Genomic DNA, 25,508 nt, shown 5'->3' with positions numbered 1-25,508 from the left:
GAGATGCTATAGTGTAATAAGATTTCATGCTAGCTGGGGTTCCGCCGCATCTTTAATGCCTCGCTAACAAAGGGCTGGTTTTCCCCTCCGCTCTGGTACATGTGGATGATATGATGAGGTTTATTGATTCAAATGACGTCCCCCGAACTGTCACCTGCCCTTTTCTGTGGGAGGAAGGATTAGGAATCTCCCTATGTGGCAGAGGCAACTCTATTTGGTTCTCTCCCTGCCTCTCCTTCCTCCTCCTCTTGCCTCCCATCACCCTCCCCATGAGCCAGGCAGCATCCTGTTATTCCGCTCTCTTTCTGCTGCTGAAAAAGCCGGGCAGATGTGACAAATCTGCTCTGGCGTTAAATCATCCCAACCAGACAAAGGTTTCCCACTCGATCGATTTCCGACCCAGTGGCTCTTTCCAGACCCCCAAAAAATCGGTGCGCTTTTCTCCTTCTCGTCACTTCAAATCCCGCCGCCCCCCCCCACCTCCAATGGGCTAAAAAGCACTTTATCTCTGATCCAATAATTAGCAGCGCCTAGCCGCCGCGGGATGGACACCCTTGCTGATTCTCAGTGACAGCCTTAAACTAATATGCATAATACCGGGGATACAGCCACAACTCTCCAAGCCCTCAATTTATGCAGATCCCGAGAGCTGGATGAGGTTAGCTTGGTTTGGATGCTGAGACGCATCTTTAAATGAACCTGTTTGTCTTTTTCTCTTCATCTGCGCTGACCTCTGCTCCAACACTGACGCAGCCTTGTGAGGCCAGTCCTCAGGGCCTTTTGACCAAAGCCGTTTCTTCAGTTCTTTTTCAAATAAACCCCTTTTTACAAGTAGTAAAATAACACCACAGTATCATTAAGTGATGTTCTGTGACATAATAACCCACTGATAAGACGCCATGGCAGATGGTAAGGTGAGAACAAGTTCAGCTCATGCACCTGTGGTGAACCTTGGGTGTAGCTGCTCCCAACATTTCATGTTCCAATCGTGCTTCTGTTCTGGATGGACCAATTGGACTGGTTCAGTCATCCATCTTGTCACTGCTGACTGGACCAACAGTTTACATCTCTATTATTTATTTTTATATATTATTTCTTTATTATTTCTTTATTTATTTTTATTTATTACTATTATTAGAATCAAACTCAGTAAAAAGAAAAAAATATATAATTAAAAAATTCAATTAAAAAATAGTATTCAAATAAAATAAAAAAAACATTGGAGGCAAAAATGTTATATTATTTATTATCATTAATTTATGTTATTACATTGAATCGATAAACAGGGAAAAACAACAAAACATATCATTAAATATGTTTAATAAAAAATTATAATAAAATAAAAATAAAAACATTTGAAGATAAAATATTACATATTATTTATTATCATTAATTTAATGTTATTTTATTCGAAAAAAACTCAACAACTAAACTAAAAAGATAACAACTAGGGAATAATGACTAGACAATATCATTAAATATAATTAATTAAAAAAATGGAAAAATAAAATAAAAAACTTTAATTTATTATAATAAAAATATAATGTCATCATTTCTTTCCATTTCTATACAAAAAGAAAAAAAATGGTAAAAAGAAATCCAAACAGAAAAAAAAAACCCCACGAAACTTTGAACTGTTCAGTCAAAAGGTCAACTCTTGCTTTCATACCTTCACACAGAGCTTCACTATTTCAGATGATGTGATTTGAAATGTAACTATGAACGGATTAATTATCATTGCTTCCTTTGTTTTGCTGCGCTCGCACTTGCTGAGTCACATCTCTCCTCCACTTGCCCTCTGATGGTTATCTGGCCCAGACACAGATGCCTGTGGGCTCTTCTCTTGAAACAAAGGCTACAAACTGTTTGCTTCTATTTCATTGAGACTCTCAATGGCTGTGTTTGTGGGAATATATGTGTCACTAGGGAGCTGTCCAGGGTGTCCTTGATTCAGGCCCCACCTCGCTGTTTGATCCAAATATTTTTAAAAAAAGGGGATGAAAACAGCCTTGTTTGGCTGCGTGGTCGAAGCATCCCGGCATCTTCCGCTCGTGTGTCGAAGTTGTGGAGCGCCCTGGCTTCAATTAGCCAAAATCCAGCCTCCTCAGCGTCTGCCACGGTTTCCCGACTCGTTTCAATTTGCCTCTGAGCCTGCGGGCCGCAGCCCAGTGCCTCCCACACCCCCGTCTTATTAGTGACCCGGGATAATTGGGGAAAGAATTTGGCATCGCAGAGCTGACTCTGGGTGTAGCTCAGAGCAACACGCACCAGACGAGAGGAAGTTTCTTTTAAATCATTTCAACCAATGTGCAGGGAAGAAATGATCATTTGTTGGTGGTGCCCTTGCGGTTCTGGCTGAGTGACGCCCCAGTTAATGTTCGACCGGTTCTGAGCGAAGCGGAAACGCTCATTCCCACAGTCCTCCCACTGTCTGACCTCCACAAAGCTCCCACTGTGAAGAGAAATGACCTCCTCAGCACTTCGGCGCATAAAACATGCAGAAGCCGTCAAGTGCGGTGTCATCTGAGGAGAGAGCCGCAGTTTAGGATTCCGAGGGCCGATCCTTCACTCTCATGACTCCGACCATCCAGCTGCATTTCCACATCGCAACGTGTCAGAAAGTTTTAGCACTTCATTGGGATCTGATCTACAGCGTCTGCAGCGGTGATATCACCGACCGTGCGTCAAACCGCTGTGAATGAGGAGGAAGCAACCCTCATACAGGAGGAATAACGGCCTCAGTGTTGGCTTTGTTTAGACTAGCTCTGGAAATTTGTTTTGCTTGAGTCACGGGCCTATTGTGTTGAGGTCTGGCCAGCTGCAGCAACAGCATGAGGGTCTGGGCTCGCTAGCAAGTCTTGTGCGTGAGGTCTCCTTCACTTCCGCTCAGTCTTTCTTTTCCCTTCATATTCATAGTGGAGGGGAAAAAAAGGGCATAAATGAAGTGGGATGTGGTGGATATGTGGTTAAGTACATGGGAGAACAGAAATCGTGATTTGGAATGAAAACCTGGTGGTAAATAAAAAGGTCCTGCAGGTAGTAACCGTCAGCCCAGACAGGAAGAGGAAATCACGGCTGCAGGAAGTGGCGTTTATTTGTGTTCCTCCTCCCCGTCTGGACGTTATTAAAAGTGTCCATCCCTTGACCCCCGTCTCCCCCTCCTCACCAATGATCTGCCTCTTTGCTCCGCTCTCCTCTCCTGTCTTCACGGCGAATGTGAGCAGTAGACGAGGCCTTTGAAGCCAGACCACAGTGGAGGGAGCCGTCATTGTGCAGACTCTTTGAATGTGCCGCGCCCCCTCCTCCCCCTCGCCACCCCCTCGGCCCAGACGGAGTTGTGCTGGGGCACGGGGCCAGACTTCAGCTGCCCGGGGGCCCCCAGCGATGCCGCCTCTGATGTGGGCGATGCCTCCCCCTTCCTCCTGCACCAACCTATACTCCCACTAGTCTCACCCACACATGCCTGAGCTTTAGGGTTTGGGCGACGTCCCCCCTTCTCTTGCTCCTTCTGACCACAGCCAGGCCCCACCCTTCCCTCCATGGTACACACACACAGAGCGGCTCTACCCAATTCATCCTCGCAGCTTGTTACGTATCTGTCCCTTGAACCAGATGTTGTCTTTGGAGGTCTGAAACTTTCTTTTTAAAGGGGGTTTGCTTTGATCTGAGAGGTGTGGAAAGTGCTGAGTGGGCAAAATATGAAGTTTGAAGCATGGCTGTCTCCTCCAGGTGCCTTTATTTTACGACCCCGCTCGCTTGGTTTCTCCTCACGTGCGGCGTCGCCTCGGCTTAACAGCCTGCTGGCCGCTCTGGAGGGGTGTCACAAACGCTCTGACCCTGACTACAACTGTTTTAGATTCCATCAGCGGAACAGTTGGTCAAATCAGATATCAATATTTCCATTTGTGTCCGATATACCGAGAGAAAGGCACCAGTTCAGTCTAAAAATAGATGGCATGCAGTGAGCTTAAACAAAACCTTGTACAGTTAATGGCTAAAAAGGTTCTTATGAAAAAGAATATGATGGAAAAATATTTGAAAGGTAAAAATTATATTTAAAAAATACAGCTATAAACTGAGAGCAAACATTTTAATCGTTAAATATGTATTATTACAATTTTTAAAAATATATTTGGTGAAGAAAATGCTGCTCTTTTAATATAGTTAACAATGAGAGTCAGATGAAGGTATGTGATAGCGCCATCTCTCTATCTGTAAAAGTATTGAACTATCTAAAGCACGTACAAAATATAGCCAAAACATGGATACAACAGAAATATGATTAAACATATCTATTTATTGCTATATTTATGGGTTAAAATATTATATATTTGTTGTAAAAATATGTTTAAACAGTCATGACTTACAGCTGCATGTGCTTGCTTGACACCGACCTGATGTATCATTTCCTCTTGACTGTTATGTATGGTCTCTTCAGACCGTCAGTAATATGGGAAGACGACGCCTGGTTGAGGACATTCATCCACGCTTGACCCTTTTTTTCAGCCCACGATGCTACACAACTCATCGTCATGGTCGCGATTATCAAATATACTGATGGGGAATAACCTGCAGGAGTCAGTCGACAAGTTTATTTTGAGAATGCGGGACCTTACTTTTTAATAAACGCAAGAGGTTTTGAGTGAACTCTGATGAGGTGAGCAGCAGATGCTGGACTTGGGTTGAACTATTGATCCAGTCCAGTTTATGATCCAATTTTTGGTTTTATTAGTTTCTCATAGTCTGAAGTTGGATGAACTTGACGGGAAATGATTCGATTTCAGTCAAAGTTGAAGTGTAGGAGTGGGACATGAGAACTGTGATGCATTTCCATGTGATGTTCTGTTTTGACACCTTTACTCGGCTTATTTAACCTGGAAAAGGTGGTTTGGTTTTCGGAGCTGTAACGGAAAAGCGTTGTTAGACTTTGATCAGTTTTGGCTGGGGTCCCCATCATCCCTCTCCTGCTGAACTCTTCACCTCCGCTTGGACTCTGACTTCTCCACTTGGCTCATTTTTTGCCTAATTTGTCAGCAGTGTTTTGCTTTTAAATGGCACTAAAAGGAGCCCGTCGGGAGGCAGGACAGGGTGGAGGCCGAGGAGGAGTGTGAGGAGGAGTGGGGGTGAGAGGTCAGGGGGTTGTGAAGAGGATGGACCCCAGCTGCGGCGTCTTTGATTCGGCCTTGGCGGTGAAAGCGGCGATTGAGACGTGAGGTTCTGCCAGTTATCTTAACCTCCCACACTTCAAACGCCGGGCGAGAGTTTGCCCGACCCCCTTTTCTCCTCCCTCCCCTCGTGTGCGGGGGGTGGGGGGGAGGCCAAACCTCCTCTAACCCCATTGAACAGAGGAGCGTTTCATTTCCTGCAACAAAAAAGTCCAGCCGGCATTCCTGAGCGTGAGGAGGAGGGAGGGGAGCGGGGGACGGGTCGCCGCTGAATCCCAGTGTTTGTGTCGGCCGGACCTTGTGAAGCGCTGGCCCGGTGCCCCCGATGACCAAGCGAACACCCCTGCTGCGACCACACTCAAGCGTCTTGCCAGCTGCGCCCCAGGCCTGTTCCCCCGGCAGGAAGGCCGCTGCTTTTCATGTCTGCCTCGGTGAAAGGAAAAATGTTCCCCAGGAAACGGGGGTGCAGCGGCGGCCGTGCAGGTCTGCTCTCAGATCCACGGATGAAAAGGAAGGTGGCGGAGGTAAATAAATAGAGCAGGTCGCTCTCTTTCTTTTTGCACCTGAGAAGCAGCTCTCAGTGGGAAAGTGCTCCTCTACTGCCTTTTGCAAGTGCTGCTGGCACAGACTCACCTGTGGGAACCTTTGGAGGGCGGAGTGCATTACTGACCTCAGTCAAAGATTGCCGCCACCTAGAGGACAGCGAGCTGTTTCGGAGGCGTAAAGCTGGGACCACAACACGACACAGTAGCAGGATTTATCTCAACAAAGGTAGCTTTGAAGGTGTTTCTACTGAAGACTGTTTTGGGCAGGAGCCTCGGCAAATCTCATACCACCACTATTGCAATATAGTTAGCTATACGAACGTGTAAAAACCCCTTCAGGAAAACCATTTAGCAACATTTGAGTTTGAGTTCAGGTGAACGTCAGTCGGGTGCATTTGTAAGGGTGATGGAGACCTAGTGTGAGACGTTGCCGGGATCTCAAGTAGTTTTGATGTCGACCTGTTCTTGGACCTGTTTAACTAAGATATAATAAATATATATAATGAATATATATACTATTATTTATAATTAACATTATTAGTTTTATTTATATCGTATATATTTCGATTTAAGCAGTTACTTTTTTTTATGTTAGCTCGACATGTAATGACCTCTTCATGTGTGTGCTGTTGATGCCATGTCCAAACTAGAGTTATAAATGAACTACATAATAACATTATTCAAGTGAATTCCTCACAATCCTAATTTCCAGATTTTTTATCACGATCAAATTACTTTAAACGCATCTGAAAATTTGGAGTAAAATCAGTTCTCTTAAAAGTTATTTGAATTAAAACTTTGAATGAAAGGAAAATAAACTGGATATCTCAAATTTTAAAAAATGTATTTATGAAAATATGTCAGAAAAAATTTACCAGAGCATCTCTGTAAAAATATGCATATTTTCTCAAGCAATATTAATTGAAAAAAAATGTTAAATTTAATTGAAGAGTTAAATAAATAAAAATTGTTAAATGGTTATTGTTATTCTTATATATATTCTTATATATCATATATATATATTGTAATGCATTGTTGAACGTATTGCAGGTAACACAAAAACGAAAGTGAAGGTGATGAAATAGTAATAAATATTCACACAAGTCATTTCCCAGTTGTGTCTGTGTGTGTCTCCCACTCAAACACTCACCTCAAGAGAGAAGCAAACTTGACTGTTTTTGTCTTCACAAAACATCCCTCTCCGTCAGTGGCAGGAGGCATCCATCCACCTCTGTCTCCTCACCTCCACTTTGATCACACATTCTATTTGAGGTCTAAAATAGCTCCGCTGCTTGTCAATAACCCACGCGAGCGCTGTTCTCTTGGCTTAAGCTTAGATCACAAGAGGAGAAAAAAAAGACAGAAACTCTTGCGGCAACACGCTTGATATCTTCATCTGAGAAGCTTCCAAATTTACACCTGAGGCCTGTGAAGTTGATGGAGCTGCATTCACCTGGAGGTCACGTCGCCCGTCAAACCGAAGTTAAAAATAGCCAGTGAGGAAGTCGCTGCTTGTTTTCATTTGTAGATCGGAAATAAGAGACACAACCAGCCAAGACGTTCCACAGTCAGAGTGGAGCTGTAATGAGGAAGGAGCCTCTGAAGTTGTGTTGAGGGCTGCAACAAGTCACCGACTGCCTTCACGATAAGTCGGCATGACCTGTGTTTGACGTAAAATAAATAGAAAATAGTCATTTAAAAACAAAGCGTCACTTGTGTAATGTTTAATGTTGTTTTGAAACTTTCTATTTGAATTTTAATTGCTCAAAATGTGGTGTGAAAGGTTGTGTCCTTTGATGTGTCCTTTGATGGTCTCACAGCCTCAGTCATTTCTTCTCTATCAGCGGGTCGTGCTAAGAGAGCGATGACATCACGATGAGTTGACTCGTGAACCTGACCTACCTAGTAGTCGATTATGGCTTTGTGAGGACCGTGAATTCGAAACAGCTTTAATCCGGTCCAAACACGGGACACTGTCTTTGGTACAAATGAAGGCAGGACCTTATCGTCGTCGCAGTGAGCGCCTCTGTCGATGACATCATCAGTAAACAAGTTATAAAAATCTGCCTCCCCGTCTGGTTTTCATCCTGGCGACTGACGTGTCGCCCAGCAGCTCCAGAGTCCGACCGCAGCGCCGCGTCAAGACGCCGGGTCACTGCAACCCTCCATCAAATCCCACATCCTGCCACCGACCTTTAACCCCACACTGCTTGTTTTTACCCGCCTTTAGGGAGCAAATGTTTCATTTCCCAGAAGCGTTGAGTCATCGCGGAGTCATCCTGAGTCAATCCAGCGCGGGTTCACTGTTGACGTAGTTTGCTCTGTCTCCCCCTGCAGGAGGGAAGCGCACCAGTTTCTCCACATGCAAAGCGAAGGCAGCAGCTACGGGGCCTCTGCTCGAGATGGAGGCTTGTTAGATTCCATAAACCTCCAAACCCGAAGCCTCCAGTTCTCCGCGGACCCTGCCCCTCCCCACCACTCCCCAACCCCCTTCACCACTCCCACACCGGTCACCACACATCACTGTCTCCTCCAGAAGGCGCCTGCTGTAGAGACACTGAACTGAACCAGACAATCACTCTCACCTGAAAGTCTCGTCGTCCGTGTTTCGTCCAGTCAGCTTCACCGCCGGCGAGCACACTGCACTGAGAACCAGCCGCCACCTGGATGTGCCCCCCTCCGCCCCCCCACCCCTGAAAAACACTCCCATTCCTAAGTTATTGTAAGTTATTCCTCTCCTCTGTTGCTTCGTGTACAGTACCAGACCGACATTCCCTCCAAACACCGCCCCGTCTCTCGCTCACTGGATTTCCGAGACCAATCGGGGGGCGTCGCCAAAACTGACCAAACACCTCTTTTTCGATTGCACTAAGGAAGACGGAGGGATCTCACAATGTCCAAAAAAAAAAAAAAAAAAAATCTTCAAGACGCCACACTTCTCATCTTCTTTTCCAGACTTTTTTTTTTATGTTGAACGGCTTTTTTTTTTTTCAATTTCGGTGTATATTTTACTGATTATTTTAATATGTATAAAAATAAGCTCTGGACACAGGAAAGCCATTCATCGCGGATTAAATCAAAAACATCTTTTGATAACTATTTGTAACAAATAGTGACCTCGAGTCTCGCGCAGATGTACATTCTCACTACGTGTACTTTTTCACAGCCGCCGTCAGTGGATTCTCTGGTATTTTTGCAGGCGACGTTGGAGCACCACGAGAGTGAGGCCTATATTTTATTGTTCGGCGACAAATGAAGCAGATATATATTTACCCAGCACTTGGCAGTCATTCTTTCGTTGCGATGGACCTTTTCGTCTTTTCTCCCTGGTAGCTACTAGTGTGCTCTTTAGCCATGTCGAGTTCATGCAAGCAAGTTTTCATTTGTTCTTTTTTTAGTATTACTTGATGAATTCCTTTTTTATGTTGTGTCATATTTTCAAGTCTCTTTTTTTTTTTGGCGTAGCTTCACCGAGTCGTCATATTTGAACTGTTTCTTTTTTTTTGTAAAGAAAAATAAAAAGCGGCGGCGGCGGCTCAGTGGGCGTGGCAGGAGAGGAGAGCCGGGGCGCGCCACCTGTAACAACCTGTCTGTCTGTCTGTCTGTCTGTGTTTGATCCCCTCATATTGGGACTGGCAACAGGTCACTGGAGGAGGAGACATAAGAACGGGATAGCTGTTCACCAGACCAGGCTCGTGTGAACTGTTATCCCGTTCTTCTTATATGGGCCGCTGATTAGTTTAAAGTCGATCTTGGAAAAAAAACACACAAAAAAAACTCCAGTAAATGCAGAGAAAACATCAAAGGATCTTCGCCTCATCAGACCTTTCACTGTCCCGCAGGGAAGAGAAACAGCGCCCCCGTGTGTTCACGGCTCCACTAATCTCTTCTTGGGTCTCTACTTGTCACGATGTTTTTAACGGTTTAAAAAACAAAAAATTACAGGCAAGTTTGTCGTGATAACAAGACTCTTTTCGTCGCCGTTCGCCTTTATGACCAACATAGATTAAGAGCACCTCGGCTGAAATATTCGAATTTACAGCACTCGATTCGAATCCGAACTTATTTATTTTTTAACGTTATTGCTTTCTCACACTGTGATTTAAAGGCATAAATGACTCCAGATTCTTTATTTTGGTCTGTAGTGTTGTGAGTGATTGACATCTTTTTATTTTTTTCAACAATTTAGTCATTTTCAAAATGCTGTTTAAACAATCTTTTATTATTATGATTATTTTACAAATAATTTACAGCTAATGATGCAGCATAAAACATTTTCTCCTCTTCATTTACAGATGTTACTTATCTTAAATCTTTGTGCAACTACCCCAAACCTCACACAACCCTGTTATTTTTAAGCACACGATTCACGTGGAAGCAAACACTCATACTTCAGGTCCGTGTAGCGTTCGCTGACCCTACATTGTTTTTAATCAACACTGAAGCAATATAACCTTCCTTAAACTGCCGTTGCACTTATATTATCGAGGAGCTCCTTAGATCCGACAGTAGGCTTATGGGATGTTCCCAAACCAGAGTGCGAATGCAATCACACCATTTTTATTCAGTGTAGCCAGGAAGAAATCAGCAACTCTGTGAGACACTTGAAGCGGCTCCACCGGGTGGAGGAGGAGGAGGAGTGGAGGCTCTACTCCAAGTCTCAGCCGGAGCTCCTCAACATGCGCACAGTTCAAAAACAGTCACACAGAGATCCTCGGTGAGATTTATTAGACGCTACTGGGAGAAGGCACTGGCGATGACCAACCCTCTCGCGCTCTACTTGTACTTGTAGAAGCCCTCGCCCGTCTTCTTGCCGTACTTCCCTTCCGCCACCAGTTTGTTCAGCAGCTCCGACTGGCTGAACAGCAGGTTGCCGGAGTCCATGACGCTCCAACCTGTGGCCATTTTGGGCAACAGATAACAAGCACGGTCCAGAACTGAAGCCCGATTCAAAAACACGTCCACTCACCGTCCATGATGAATTTGAGCGTGTCTAATCCCACATAGTCCGCGAGTTCGAAGGGACCCATGGGGTAACCAGCACCTAGCTTCATGGCGATGTCGATGTCCTCTTTGGATCCATGACCTGCAGGTAGGGGTGACGTACGTGAAGCAGGACTCACCAGACCAAAACAGTAAACTCACTATAGGAGTCAGATCTCAAGTGGGCTACACCCTCATGGATCTTCTGCGTCGCCCACCTCGCTCATGCAGGCGGATGGCCTCCATCATGTAGGGGACCAGCAGGCGGTTGACGATGAAGCCCGGCGTGTCCTGGCCAAGTGATGGATAACAAAAGGTTCAGACACAGACAGTTTCCTCTCTTCTCATGAACATTCCGCAGGCAGGGTCAAAGGTCGTCACCTTGCAGGACACGGGGGTTTTCCCGAGAGCTTTGCTGAAGTTGAGGAGAGAATCAAAGGTGTCTTGGCTGGTGGCTGAGGTTCCGATCACCTGTGGAATCAGCACACACCAGTCAGTCCAGAGTCCCCAGCTGCGAAGTCCCGAGTCGCCCACCTCCACCAGCTTCATCATGGGAACCGGGTTGAAGAAGTGGAGTCCGCCGAAGCGGTCCAGGCGGCCGGTGGCGGCGGCGATGTCGGCGATGGGCAGAGACGACGTGTTGCTGGCGAAGATGGTGTGTCTGCGGCGAGAGGAGCAGGAGACCTGAGGTCACCCGAGCCGTGACCTTCAACACCTGCGAACTCACGAGGGCGCCAGCTGGTCAAGGCTGCGGAAAACCTCCTGCTTGACCTTCAGGTTCTCCACGATGGCCTCCAGCACCAGATCAGCGCTCTGCACGGCTGATCCAGAGTCAGTGGAGGTGGACACGTTCTGAAGAACCTTCTGGATGAACTCCTCACCTGCCTGGGACCAAATGTTGTGTCTTCATCACCATCATCATCATCATCATCACAGATGTGAAAGGTGAACAAACCTCTGGTTTATCCGCAAACTTCTTCTTCACCACTCTTTTTAAGCTTCCTTCGATCCCTTTGACGGACTTCTTCAGTATGTCTGCAGAGGTGTCCACTAGCGTCACCGTGTGGCCAGTCGATGCAGCAACCTTCCAGACGAAATCAGGAAAGTTTAACGTTAAAAATCAGAATTAATTCTGAGTTAATGATATAGATAGTTATTGATAGGAACATTAGAGTTTCTGATATTTAAAATCCAACACTAAACGAGTGAATAAAGGTCAGAACTGCGGCTTTAAAAGACGATTAAACCATGGTAAACATGGCTTGAGTGAACGTGAAGAACGAGCAAGTGGTGACACCTTGTGGTCAGATAGCGCAAGTGTCAGAGGCAAAAAGACCAAGAGCGCAAGTTCAAATAATATTAAATAAATAATATTCAAACAAATTCTCAACCAAAAATGAACAAATTGTTTTAGGTGTGCACATAAGGATTAGTCGCGCTGACGACACTTAACTTTATACGTAATGACTTACGTTGCCAAAACACGCGACTCGTGCGTGCGGTTCAAACTCTAGCGCTTAACTTTATACGCAAGTTAAACGTATGTTTAAGTCGTTACTTCACAATAGTTCCAGTAAACAATAAACAAACCCAGCAGTGTTTGGAACGCCGACGAGCCGGTAGATAGTTAGCCGCATGCTAACAGTTTGTCGCTCACCTGTGCGAGGCCCGCTCCCATTTGTCCGCCTCCGATAATCATCAGGTTTTTAATGACAACATTCCTGACGGCGGACGAGCAGAAGCTCCGGCAGATTTGCCGAGAGAAGAAGGACATGGCGGTGCAAGGCTGCAGCGACTGACAGCTGAAGCGGCAGCGGACGGACGGGGCAAAGGACGCCGACTGATGACGTCACGCAACGTCACCGTTCAACCAATTGGAAAACGCTTCAAGGTTAGAAGCGATTATAAGTCAACAAGTCTGTAGTGGAGCCGTTTATTGTTTAAACATATTGACAGACCCCCTCACGGGGTTTATATCCGAGCTAGTCGGGTAGTTTGACACTTATCAAGTGTTTCACGTGTTAATAAGGCGGAACAAAAAATATAATCTGAAGTGAACAATCCGTTATTAAATGCATTAATACGAGTTTTAAAATGATATTTACATTACATCTTAACACTTCTTTTAAATTTAACAGTGAATAAATGTAATGTCAATTTCTGTCCACTGATCAATAGTTTGAAGTTGATTTAAAGCAGGAGAGAGCGATAAATCCCTTTAAATAAGCAGCATTAAAACCTGAACTTCCAGCTCCGCGTGAGAGACGTTTGTTTATCCTGAAGGTCCACGAGTGTTTAGCAGCGTGGGCGGACGCAGACGGCGAAGGGGCACGGCGCCAGCGTCAGCCCGAAGCGCCCGTGCAGAGGAGGCGGAATCGAACCGTCTGGGAGTCTGAGCCTGAAACTCTGCAGTAGGTTGGTGACCATCAAAAACAGCTCCATCTTGGCCAGCTGTTCGCCCATGCAAACCCTGCGTCCTGAAGAACAGAGGAGCCTCAGTGTCGCACCCCAAAACACCGCACTTGAATTCAGCGTTACCGATGCCAAACGGGATGAAAGACTCTTTCCTGATCAGCTTTCCCTCGGCGTCCAGGAAGCGTGTCGGGTTGAAGGAATCTGGCTCTTCCCACACGGTGGGGTCTCTGTGGACAGACCACAGGTTTGGCAGGACAACGGTCCCCTGAGGAATTACGTAGCCCCGCAACTCTGCACAGAAGAAGAACTCAAGTCAAGCATTTCCCCCGCTCAGATGAAAAGATGTTCATTTATTTTCTCAGACAGAACATTTTTAACATCAGATTTCACATTGATATATAAAATGACATTTAAAAAATCCACAGAGCAGCCGACCCCCCCCTCACCTGTCTTCTTGGAGGCCATGTGTGGGATGCCCAGGGGGACTGCGACAGCCAGTCTTTGGACCTCCATGATCGTCGCCTCCGTGTAGGGCAAACTCCCCCGATCTGTCAGCGACAGAGGGCGCTCCTTTCCCACCACTTTGTCAATTTCTGCCTGCACCTGGTCTGAGTCCAGGAAAAGAGAATCAGACAGGACGGTCAGATCAGAACATGCTCAAGCCACTTTAAAGTCCAGAGCTACCTTCTCTTTCCTGCCCATTCTAGTTCAGAAGGAGGCGACATACAACTTTATCAATTTAATTAATTCAAACATTTAGTCAGATGCTCAAATAATTCAACAGATGGTTCCTTTTTCAGCCACGAGGAGGCAGCAGAAACACATTTTAAGATGAAATGAATAGGAAACAGATTCTTATGGAGCCCTGAAAGTGACATACATGTGTTCATTTTTTTTGTGGATTTGACATGCATGACTTTAGTTTTTTTATCCCGAGATAGCAGTTACCTCAACATAATTTTTATCTCGTGGCAATTTGTATCTCGAGATAATTTTTATTTCGGGATGAAAAAAATAAAGTCATGCATGCCACTTCCAGGGACACGTAATACATATAGCTTAGCCACATATGGTATTATTTTGAGTAGAGGGCACTTGATCAGAGTGTTAAAAGGGCACAGACTTGCGGACAGTGACTGACAATCGATGAACAGTTACAAAGCCATGAGAGACACAGTGGTTACAGGACGATGTGTACAAAATGTTTTGCCAGAGAGGCAGTTACGCATGAGCTGACATTAGATAAGATGTGCGCTGAAGATAGATAAGTATCTCGAGATAAAAATTATCTCGAGACAACTGTTATCTCGGGATAAAAAAATAAATAAACTCATGCATGTCACAGCCAAAAAATGCTTCCAGGGCTGCGTAGATTCTTAAAACTGTTGCCAGACTTGGCGCCTCACCTTGGACATCAGGGTGCAGGACCATGTAAAGGAGGACCCACAGCACAGAGTTGGTCGTGGTATCTGTGCCGGCGATAATCAAGTCCCCAATAATGTAAAAGAGGTAGTCTTCAGTGAAGCTGTCGTCCTGTTCTCCTGCCGCTTTTTGTGACTGCATCTCCATGAGGTACATGTCCACCAGATCCCTGGGCTGCTGAGGATCTAACGTGTCACGGTGTGTGGCGATCATCTTTTTAAGAAACAGAGTAATGTCTCGCTCCACTTGTCTCAGCTCCTTGAAGACGCCGCAGGGGAGGTGGTAGAGCAGAGGGCAGATGTTGATGAGCACGGCGGGGCTGTTGACGCAGATCTCCAGTCCACGCACCATCAGGTCCAGCAGCGTGCGGAACTCGGAGTCGTCGTGATGGAACCGCTGGCCCAGGGTCAGCGAGCAGATCACGTTGGAGACAGCGTTGCCGATGAGCGCCGCCAAGTCAACGCCGGCGCCATCCGACTCCCGGTTCAAGCGCAGGAGCTCTTGCTTCACCGTGGTCACTCCTTGAAGGATGCAGGGCTCCAAGCTCAACTTGCCAAAGCCAAAGTTTCGCAGGGTGGCGTGACAGAACTTGCGATGTTTCCTCCACACAGGCCCATAAGGTGCAAAGACGATACCTGGAACAGAAAACAGTTATCCATTAACGACGAGAAGCAGAGCTACAAGCCCCTTATCACCATGAACTTGAAACAGAAAACCCTCCCTCAAGTCATTGTCTATAGCGCAGCCTCTGTATGCAGACGTGTCCTGTTAGCTACATTTACTGACTGTTTTTTCTTCATATTGAGGTGTAAAACCTTTCCTGTCTCCACACTGGACCGTGGTAGAGTGTCACAGGGGAGGTGCTGGAGCGCTCACTCCAGGGTTTGATGTCCTGTTGTGGGCTGGAGCTGGGACAGGGATGAGGCCAGTCTGGGACAGAGCGTGACTTGGTTTATGACTTTGTCACAGCCAAACTGCACAGAAGCGCACATTCAGAGCTGGACACGCACCGGGCACCTCTTCACTTCTGGAGAGACGTCACTCACTCAGCAACCCCTCCCACATGCAGCGGCCACACACATAGAGGAACAGCCACCTGCAGCAGACACTCTACATTCACTCCTACAAAAGACTATTTTAAGGCTTGGAACGCATTATTTCTTTTTCCATTCATTGTAATGGGAAAAATCCATTCAGATTTCAAACACATAGTAGTAGTCTGGAACGGATTGTGGTCCAGAACCGAGGTACCACTGTAATAATAATATTACATAAATAAACAAAAAAATGAATACAAAATAAACCATAAATACCCCACAAACAACAAGGACTGTTCTCAAATTCATCACTCTGACGAAATACTTCATATGCATTGGTTGCTTTTCTGTATACTACTTTAGTCGTGAAAGAAGTAACTCTAGATGAAATACATCTTTATTTCCTGCCAGTCTTCACAATAACTTTTTTAAGGTCAGCGCTTCCGTAGGATCCAAACATTGAGGTACCTTTGCGTTTGGTCATGATGGAGACGACTGGGATGTCCGGCCTGTCAGAAAACACGTCAGGCTGGTTTGAAAAAGCGTCTTTTATCACGTCGAAGCCGTTCAGCACCACCATCAGCTGACTCCCCACAAACAGGCTGAAGACGTCTCCGTAAAGGCGCGCCAGCTCCGCCAAGCCTTGGGTCGGTGTCGTGGCTCGGTCGGGGATTTTTCGGACCCTCCTGAGGATGAAGGACGGAACCAACAAGGCACCGAAGTTGCCCACGACGGGAAGCGGCTGCGGACCAGGCGGGATGTTGCTCAGCATCAGTCGTCTCTGGTAGTAAACCGCTGAGTGATAAACGAGGAGGAAGACGAGCAGAGCGACCATAAACACCTGCAAGCTGCTCGGGTTCCATGGCAGAAGCATGGTGGCTGAGCAGAAGTCAGGTGTCACGTCGACCCATGCTGTGACTTGCGGTGTCAACAAAACTCCACAGTCAACTTCCTCGAGTGCTCAGTCTCTCTCTCTTCCTATTGGTGGACTCAGCTGCGGACTGCTGTGATTGGTCCCTCGTGATTCTTTTATAGGTGACGCCCCTCTCTGTTAGTCATGCTGCTGTGCACCATGTGGAAGAGCGGTATTTCGCTTTCAAAATAAACTTTGACGTTTAAATATTATTTAAACTATTATTATTTGTTTTTGCACGCTTTATTTTTTTCACTGTCTCCAATGAGTTGAAGCACCAGGGCGTCTGAATTTGGATACGAAAATATAAACAGCAATATAATATATTAATTTCTATTCAAATGTGTTTCCACGTTTATGTTTTCTTATTTACTCCAACATTGTAGTGATATCACTACAAGAAGGTGTAGATGATGTCAATAAATGTGGCACTCCAACAGGAAAAAACAAATGTGGCATCACCTATCATGGTATCAAAAAGCATCATGGTGCTGAAGTAAGAGGATGCAGGCAGCAGCACACATGATTCTACCACATCACCGCTGACATGGATCTAAATTGAAACACCATAAAAGCGAGTGAACCGCCAACGAGTGAAAAATAATACACTTAACACTAAGGACCTTAACATACCGTACATTATAAAGATGAAATGCCATTTATATCCTGTTTAAAAACAAAGTCACACAAGTCAGTCAACTTTATTCCAATAGTTCAACGCTACAGCACGGACATAAAACAAAAACAGAATAAAAAAAAAAAAAAAAAAAGTGACAGCAACACTTATGAAGGCAGTTTCGGTTACACCCATCAACACTTAACACATTAAGGCACATCGTGAAAACATAGGACAACTGATCCAGAATCAGCTCTTGCATTTGGAAAAAAAACAGCTGCTTCCGATTGTTTTTGGTTCACAGTTCACTTGACATGGAGATGGCAACTAAACCGGTGATAAATATATAAATTACCAATGCACTTCCAAAGTAAGACACAGTTTGGATGGGAGGGCCCCCCCTCCCCCTACTCCTCCCGAGCACTCTGCACCATGGAGTACTTCTTACAGGAGTTCTTCAGGCAGGCTGGCGGCCAGGTGATGGGCCAACTGTAGGAGCACGGAACCGCCGTCTGCACGTTTCTCTCCAAAAAGTTGAAGAGCGGATTCCACCAGGTGTTGGTGAGATAGTTGTTAGGAGAACACTTCAGGGTCTGCTCAGGAAATGACAGATTGAACGACACAGTTTTACCAGTCACAGTATAACGGAATGAGATCGGATGGTCGTATCTGGCTCGCGGGCCTCGTGCGGTCAGTTCTTCCTGTGGTGGAGCAGGTTTACCTGTAGGTTGGCCATGGTGTGGTACCACCAGAAGAGGCGGGAGGTGACGAAATAGGCGACGACAACGTCCACGCTGTAGTGGTCGTGGGCCACCAGGATGCAGACCACTCCCACCGCACTCAGCAGCCAGCATATGAGGTGGTACCACCAGAAGGAGCGCGGTGAATCTGGAGGAAGCGATATCGTTGGCGTGTGTCATTTAAAGTGACTAAATCCGATAGATACTACGACCGAAGACTCACACTCCTTGATGAACAGGTAGGTGAGTGTGAGCATGACTGTGTGACCGCTGTACAGGAAGTCTCCGCACATGAGATGGGAGTTAGTGATGGAGAGGCCGGCGCCCGAAATCAACCTCAGGACACGCTGGATCTTGGCGTGCGAGTCTCCGTACAGCTGAGCGGACAGCGGAGAGTCAGACTGAGTCAGGTGAGGCAACGCGGCGGGAGGCGTACCTTGGGAGCGCAGGTCATGTGGGTGCCTGGGACGGGCAGGGTGGTGATGTACATGGTCACGCAGCGGTACAGATACAGCGTCCCGATGAGGAAGAAGAAACGCCGGCTGACGATGGACCTGCGGAGCAACGCCGTCACTTTTCCAGTTGACACAACAATGTTTGTCAATCCCACAGGCACGAGTCGCTCAGCAGGTGAGGCTGAAATAATATTTACAACTAGAGCAGGAAATGTGGACACCAGTCTTTGTCTTGGCATCAGGGAATAAACTGACTAGAATAGAAGTAAATATGAGTGATCAAATCCTGTCAGGAAAAAAGAAACGTGGATTGAAACAGCTGAATAAAACGTATCATAATGCCGTCTTGTTTCCTCCTACTGAACCTACACGCGCCTTACTTGTATCTGAAGAAGACCAGCTGGACGATGAGGATGGCCAGCAGAACCATGCCGTTGATCTCCGTCACCGTGAAGGCCCAGTTGACTCGGTCGATGTAGTCAAAGAACTTGTCTGGAAGAGGTGGGCTGCTCTCCTTGGGCGGGACTCGCTCGTGGACGATGGTGATGACCACCGACGTCAGAACCAGGTTGAAAGCCGCGTAGACGAAGGCGATGGCCGTCTTCCACCACTCCATGGGCAGGCGGTTGACTTTGGTCTCGGGCACTGAGATCTTCACATAGTCATTGTGTCTTCCCATGCCCTTCCGAAATCCTCGCTTGGTCTCATCCGCCGCTGAAGAGTGGACGGGGCAGGTTTTACCGTTGCTGGCCGCGTGTTCTCCCTCCATCTCTGGACTCAGTTGGTCAGAGGGATCCATGCTCTCCTGCGATGCCATGGACGTCTCCTGTGTCCATCCACACACACTGATCCGCTATAGAGGTTTTTGGCTGAGAAGATATGAGACACAAGTCATGGATTAGAACCTGCTTTTAGTCATGTGATTCTTCCTGCATTTGAATCCTTCAGAGGAACGAACAGAGCATAAAACATAAATGTATCATTTAAGATGAGGAGCACTGAAGGATGATGAAAAATATGAATGGTGGAGAATGGACAGAGAGGTTTCTGCACAAATCGAATCCATCCCAGCCCAACTGATGCTCCTCCAGCTTGACCACAGGAGGCCACGGCAGGATGGGGAAGTTCTTCCTGTCAGACCCACGACGACAACTGTCTGCATCAGAGCGCTAACAGCTAACGTGGCGTTTCATTTCAAACCTTTGTTTACACCTCTTCAGCTGCTTAACACGAAACTACAGCCGATTGGCTCCAAAATATAAACCCTGTTTTTGAGACAATGAATGTCTGAAAATGATGCAAAAGATGGTAAATGAAACCTAAATATTTTACTTATTTATAGCAGGGCATCAAAATATTTGAATTAAAATCTATTCAAAGAACATAATTTCTCCAAAACTTGCAAATTAGTGTCACAAAAAGAAGGTAAAAAATGAAAAATTGAATTGAAACTGGTTTATGATATTTTGCCATATTTCGCACTTCTTACAAGAGAATGTGATATTAGTGTGTATACTTTTGTAAGATACCTGACTGTTGCAAGATTCAGATTCTCCCTGCTTTGGATGTCAGGGTTTGGATGGTCGTTCACGTCTGTCGCTGAACATCCAGGTAAACTAGTAAACAGCCACTTAAACAATGAAGCTCCAACACTTTGATCTTTGTGCTTGACAATACCAACGATTACATCTGTCTAGCTTCAATTTTTAAGCTCTTGCAGGTCCCAAAAATGATCCAGCAGAAATTATAAAAAACATTCTTCAGTCTGCTTCTCTATAAGATGTGTGGCGAAATGATGCATACAGTACTGAACATACCTGTATAGAAGGGAAATTCCAACAGAAATTCAAGTCAACAGAGGAGTTGAGACGCTTCTCTACCTGTGATGCAGTTTAACTGATACTGTATCACCACCATATTCAAAACAGTACGATGTAGGGCTGTGTATTGCAGGTATGTTGCGATGCGTATCCTGATACAGGAGTGGTGATACGATACATCGCGATGTATTGCGATACTGTCAGTTCAGCACTATATTATAATAAGAACTGTCATTTTAAGGGGTACAACGTCAACTGTGGTACAATATACTGTGCATGATAATGAGTTTATTCTGTTAAATATCGCAGCCCAACAGAGGAATGGATTGCTTCCTTCGTCGACAAAATAACTGTAAGTGTGTACAAAAAGAAAATATATCACAAATGCAGCAGCATATCTAAATATCTGCAATAACTTGCAGAACATCAAGACTATAAAGCACAAGCAAGTATCGCAATATATGAGCAAAAAATATTGATACAATATCGTGATGCTAGAGTGTATCGATGTTTTGTTTCACCCTCGTATGATGTCATCTCCACCTCCAATGTGCGGTGCTCAGGTCGCACCACTCCGAGCAGAAAGACGCTTTTAAAGAGCGAAAATGAAAGCAATGTGAATGTTTACCAATGACGGCCAGAAGAGACAACATGGAGGAGATGGAACAATATTTGTTGTTGTTGAACTCTCTAATGTCCGGGGAGAGCAGTACACAATCATCCGCAGCATGATCGTTTTCATTCTTTCACGACTAAAAGGCTTCCATTTCCTTTAATGGCACCATTAATGGCTCTGAGAATAAGGCGCTGAAATGCACCACAAAATGAGCGGCGTTGTGGACTTCACCGCAGAGTCACATGCTCACGCGCGTGGATGCACGACAACAGGTTTGCTAGCAGGCTCCAGGACACTCAGACGAAAAGTGGCGAGCGTCGCAAGAATCGATGTTTGGGGAAAATGATATCGAGACACATTGGTTTCAGGAGTGACGGATGGCTGGCAGTGACGGAGAGAGGCCGACTTCAATGCTGCACAAAGTGTATTATTACTTGAGCAGGACAGCAAATGAGATCAAGAAGCAAAACAATCAGGGGTAATTACAATGGCAAGAGCTCCTTCAGCTCAGGAGATGACGTTACATCTGTGCTTCCAGCCAGACAACAGCATCTGGTATTGAAGGATCTGATCGACTCGCAGGGATCAGTAGGCCCTCAGCAGCCTGTCTGCACCCACAGTCCTGACTAGCTTTCCACACCAACATCTCCGACATATCTACTGTTAGCTTTGCTGCGGCTTTCAAATGCACCTGTGAACTTCTGCTTTGGTTAGTTCCCTTTTACATTATGATCCAGACTGAGCTTGGACCAGGAGGAAATTAGCCTGAAACACTTCCCATCAGGGTGAACAGCCACCAACTGCTCAACTGCAGCCACACACACCATCGGTAGGTCCCTCTATCACAGGAGGCCAAACACAATTACACAGGGGGCCACAAGTTTAAACACAGGTCAGGTCGCGCCCTGAGCAAAATGTCTTGCTTCAGCATGAGCAAACCAGACGAAACATGATACCCATGTCTTTTAATTGTCGCTGCCTCAATTTTCATACAAATCTGTGGCACTCCGACTCATAACGCTCGGATTGAAAGCTCTCACTTTCTGTAACTTTCCTTTTTGTATACATTTTACAAAGCTTGAATTTGGTGGGTCACAATAATGATAGGCTCTGGAGGTGCCTTGTTTTTTTGTCCTATTTAATTTAATATCTAATTGGATTTTATTTATACAGTGGCACCTCGGTTCTGGACCACAATCCGTTCCAGACTGCCGTTCGAGAAGCGATTTGTTCGAAATCTGAATCTATTTCCCATTACAATGAATGGAATGAATGTAGAGTGTCTGCTGCAGGTGGCTGTTCCTCTATGTGTGTGGCCGCTGCATGTGGGAGGGGTTGCCGAGTGAGTGACGTCTCTCCAGAAGGGAAGAGGTGCCCGGTGCGTGTCCAGCTCTGAATGTGCGCTTCTGTGCAGTTTGGCTGTGACAAAGTCATAAACCAAGTAACGCTTTGTCCCAGACTCGCCTCATCCCTGTCCCAGCTCCAGCCCACAACAGGACATCAAACCCTGGAGTGAGCGCTCCAGCACCTCCCCTGTGACACTCTACCACGGTCCAGTGTGGAGACAGGAAAGGTTTTACACCTCAATATGAAGAAAAAACAGTCAGTAAATGGAGCTAACGGGACACGTCTATACACAATAACAAAGCGCCTCGTGGGTCAGCTGATCGGTCCGCATTCGGGGACGAAATCCGAAGCAAAAAATCTCAAAATATTTGTTCGAAATCCTATTTGTTCGAATTCCGGGATGTTGGAAAACTGAGGTACCACTGTATATGAACCATCACATTTTTAGAAAACATTTCCTTGTTGCAAAGCAACTAGCAGTCGCTAAGTCGCTGTGGGTGTCGCTCTGCTAGCATCACAGTGGACAGGTGGACAGGGAAAGAGGCCGGTTTTACATTCATTGTTTTTCTCTTAATGTATTAGGATTTACTAGAATGAGATTGAAGTAGAAGGCATTAGCTAAACAGATGTGCCAGCAGTAACTGTGTTAGCATCTGTTCCACCCACGCCTGATGTAAACAAGTCTCATGACCGCAGCCTATTTGTTTGGCAATTACTTTCTGTAAATATTAAAGGACATGGATTAGGTTAAAGAGACCAGACCCCAAATGAAATAACAAAGACTTCATAGTAAACACTGACAATTATTAGCTGTCGACAACAAAGGTTGTACGACTGTGCTGAGTAGGTGGCGCTGCTACCACTTTACATGCTCTATTGCAACTTCTCAGCACAGATGACATCAGAATCCGACTGAATGGATACAGATGACATCTTGCTGTCCCTGAAAAATGACCTTGGAAAATGGAGAGACAGTATGCATTGTCAACGGCTAAATGAAGTTTTTCGCTCAGTATTCATTTCAAACTCGGCTCCTGAGCTTGCTATTTTTACTTCTATTTGGCTTAAGCCTGTCCAACTCTTCACTTTATTGCATTTACGGTGAAGTCGTCCTCCATCAGCAGAATTCTCCAGACACAATGTGGGTCTGGGCAGGACTCCCATATTTTCTGTTTGGTCCAGATGGCCACTCGTTTTGTTGACTTTTTTAAAATTGAAACTCTGAATGTATCTTGCCCACTGATTCCTTGTCACCGACTTGTATACCCTTTATTTCTACACTTCTGCACCTTATATTTCCAAATGAACATGTGTTAACTCCCATCAAAAGTGCTGCTTGTATTGAGGAAATCTATTAGCAGACGCATGGAGGAAGTGAGGTGAGCTGTGTGTTTGAGAGAAGTGCTGAGGATGGAGTACAAAACAGAGGAGGCATTAATGGGAGAGAGGTAGAATAATGGAGAGAAGCTGGGCGTCCTTACATCGAGATGAATACACTGTACATGGAGCCATCTTTTCACTGTCACATAAGGGACATGTGAGCAGTTGTCCAGCGTGAGAATCTACTGTACCACAGCCCATGTGAGGTCATCATCCATTAGGCTACTTTTCCATTGGTCGCCTCCTCCCTGGTGTACACTGTTTTCCCACCAGGCGGTTGGGTGGTGATGGAAAAACGGCATAAAAAATATTCCACATGGTCACAGAGTATAATGGATATCTTGGCTGCCTGCACTCACCCGAGCTATTTCAGGAGAGCGCAGTTCTGTGAAGGCTGTGTTTTACTCCTGGGGAACCACAACTTTGAATCCATTTTGGGGCCTCTGTAATAACACGCTGCCATAGCTGTCCACTCATTTTCTCCCTGGCACCACATGGATTGTCTTCATCAAAGGAAGTGATAAAAATAAAGCCCATTTGAGGCGACCCAGCCCCAGAGAGGAGGGTGCAGTAAGAGCTTTAAAGTTTCTAAAGTAAACAACGCAGCGAAAACGAAGGATTTTCCCGAAGTTACTGTAACAGATGTTAAGAATGTTACAGGCAGGGTTTTGAAACACGTCTCTGATCCTGTGATTTAAATAGTTTATGGTCATATTCATGACACATAAAGTAAATCTAAGGGGACTTAGCTCAAATGTTTGTGATCTTAAAGTAAGCACTTTGAATGGCTTCGAGTCAATCACTGCACTGAGCTTGGCTCACCATTAGATTGGTGTATTCATCTTTTTTTCTTTTTCTTTTTGCTATTTAATAAAAAAAAGGCATTGAACCGTTTTAATTTTACAACTTTTTTATAACTTTAACTGTTTTGATTTTATATTTTATGTTAAATAAAACTGCACCCATAAATGCATTGATATCAAATTTTGAAATATTACATAAATAAATAAAAGTTCAATGAGGAACATTTGAGTAATAATTTGATTTTATAGATATATTAGGAGAAAATTAACAATGAATTAAGACAATATAATTAAGATTAAGTATTAAAATAAAATTTCACCTGAAGAGGCAAGTATATGACAAATTATATATATATATATATATATATATATATATATATATATATATATATATATATATATATATATATATATATAGTTGCAACTAGTTGCAGGATTAAAAACGTATGTATTGTGACATGCCATATATGGGAGAAACTATATGTCAAATAAATACAATAAATTACTTTAGATCTCTCATAGTCATGAGAGGAGCAGCAAAACAAATAATTGTTGTAGACTGTGTGCTGAATCAAACCTGGCAGTCCACACAGTAACCTATGCTTCCTGTGTTTACACTCACAATCATGCAGCAAATATACCAGTTTGGTGAATCATCAGGAACATGGGGGTAGAATAAGAACATTGCTGCTCAATTTCACGAACACACGCTGAAAACTTGAAATCCGAAACTCCACAAATGAAACGGTGACCATCGTGGGTGTCTCAACCACATGTGGAGTGCATCCTGGTGGTTAATGTCAGGGAGGGCCGGGAGTCTCCTCATTATTACAGCAGGGTGGCTGTCTGTCAAATGTGATGTGTGCGGAGCAGCCGGTTTTGAAGTTTACTTTTGGGATGTAGTACGGTGGCCCCACACATGGCATTTAACTACATGTTCTATATGAAGAGGCCCCGGGGTGGGTCACTGCCTGGCCTGTAATTTACCCCCTTTTGATTTCAGCTGGAGATAAAGCAGGGGCTGGTCGTGGAGTGAAAATGCAAATGATAGGAGGGAAGCCAGAATAAAACTAGAAACAGTCTTTTGAGTATATCCCAGCACACCTTATTCAAATGTAACCAAACTACACGGACTTCTCCAAAACACAACTCTACGATCACTATACTAAATGACCATGGCAGGTTAAGGTTCAAGTCCCAGGTGAACAATGATTCAAAACAATTTTCCAGCAAAATCCACACAGCTGGAAT

General features: G+C 45.1%; 4 protein-coding genes across 19 annotated transcripts in view; 1 reads left to right on the top strand and 3 right to left on the bottom strand.

Annotated features, from left to right (window-relative positions):
• The window catches only part of lef1 (lymphoid enhancer-binding factor 1), a 40,345-nt gene extending 29,647 nt beyond the window's left edge, over positions 1 to 10,698 (top strand). For 4 of the 6 annotated variants that reach the window (XM_053855512.1, XM_053855515.1, XM_053855514.1 and 1 more), the window contains one exon: positions 8,048 to 10,698. In XM_053855512.1, the coding sequence (XP_053711487.1) occupies positions 8,048 to 8,127 (80 nt within the window). In that variant the 3' untranslated portion in view covers positions 8,128 to 10,698. The remainder of the gene's footprint in view (positions 1 to 8,047) is intronic. The other 2 variants (XM_053855511.1, XM_053855510.1) reach the window with 1 other exon arrangement.
• On the bottom strand, positions 9,899 to 12,595 carry hadh (hydroxyacyl-CoA dehydrogenase). The gene is made up of 8 exons (XM_053855516.1): positions 12,351 to 12,595; positions 11,649 to 11,777; positions 11,421 to 11,578; positions 11,228 to 11,354; positions 11,075 to 11,164; positions 10,912 to 10,984; positions 10,680 to 10,796; positions 9,899 to 10,605 (listed from the first exon to the last, which is right to left on the bottom strand). The coding sequence occupies exons 1-8, from the start codon at positions 12,465 to 12,467 to the stop codon at positions 10,487 to 10,489; spliced, it is 930 nt and encodes a 309-aa protein (XP_053711491.1). The 5' UTR covers positions 12,468 to 12,595; the 3' UTR covers positions 9,899 to 10,486.
• A 3-nt stretch (positions 12,596 to 12,598) lies between these two features.
• LOC128753637 (cytochrome P450 2U1) lies at positions 12,599 to 16,510 on the bottom strand. Of its 2 annotated transcripts, XM_053855509.1 has the most exons (5): positions 16,036 to 16,510; positions 14,515 to 15,165; positions 13,555 to 13,716; positions 13,232 to 13,399; positions 12,599 to 13,170 (listed from the first exon to the last, which is right to left on the bottom strand). In XM_053855509.1, exons 1-5 carry the CDS (start codon positions 16,439 to 16,441, stop codon positions 12,989 to 12,991), a joined length of 1,569 nt encoding a protein of 522 aa, XP_053711484.1. In that variant the 5' UTR covers positions 16,442 to 16,510; the 3' UTR covers positions 12,599 to 12,988. The 2 variants fall into 2 exon arrangements, with proteins under 2 accessions (XP_053711484.1, XP_053711483.1); XM_053855508.1 differs by having other exon boundaries at positions 12,966 to 13,399.
• Positions 16,511 to 17,175: 665 nt separating this feature from the next.
• sgms2a (sphingomyelin synthase 2a) overlaps positions 17,176 to 25,508 on the bottom strand; it is a 34,166-nt gene continuing 25,833 nt past the window's right edge. For 6 of the 10 annotated variants that reach the window (XM_053856596.1, XM_053856595.1, XM_053856599.1 and 3 more), the window contains 5 exons: positions 18,672 to 19,160; positions 18,273 to 18,390; positions 18,060 to 18,213; positions 17,818 to 17,984; positions 17,176 to 17,689 (listed from right to left, as the gene is read on the bottom strand). In XM_053856596.1, the coding sequence (XP_053712571.1) occupies positions 17,504 to 17,689; positions 17,818 to 17,984; positions 18,060 to 18,213; positions 18,273 to 18,390; positions 18,672 to 19,108 (1,062 nt within the window). In that variant the 5' untranslated portion in view covers positions 19,109 to 19,160 and the 3' untranslated portion in view covers positions 17,176 to 17,503. Of the gene's footprint in view, positions 17,690 to 17,817; positions 17,985 to 18,059; positions 18,214 to 18,272; positions 18,391 to 18,671; positions 19,161 to 23,555; positions 23,789 to 23,813; positions 24,367 to 25,508 lie in introns of those variants that run through there. The other 4 variants (XM_053856602.1, XM_053856604.1, XM_053856603.1 and 1 more) reach the window with 4 other exon arrangements.

This window comes from Synchiropus splendidus, chromosome 2 (assembly GCF_027744825.2).
Source record: "Synchiropus splendidus isolate RoL2022-P1 chromosome 2, RoL_Sspl_1.0, whole genome shotgun sequence".
Taxonomy (NCBI): domain Eukaryota; kingdom Metazoa; phylum Chordata; class Actinopteri; order Syngnathiformes; family Callionymidae; genus Synchiropus; species Synchiropus splendidus.
The sequence above is the reverse complement of the archived record's forward strand: the minus strand, read 5'-3'. Positions and strand labels throughout refer to the sequence as shown.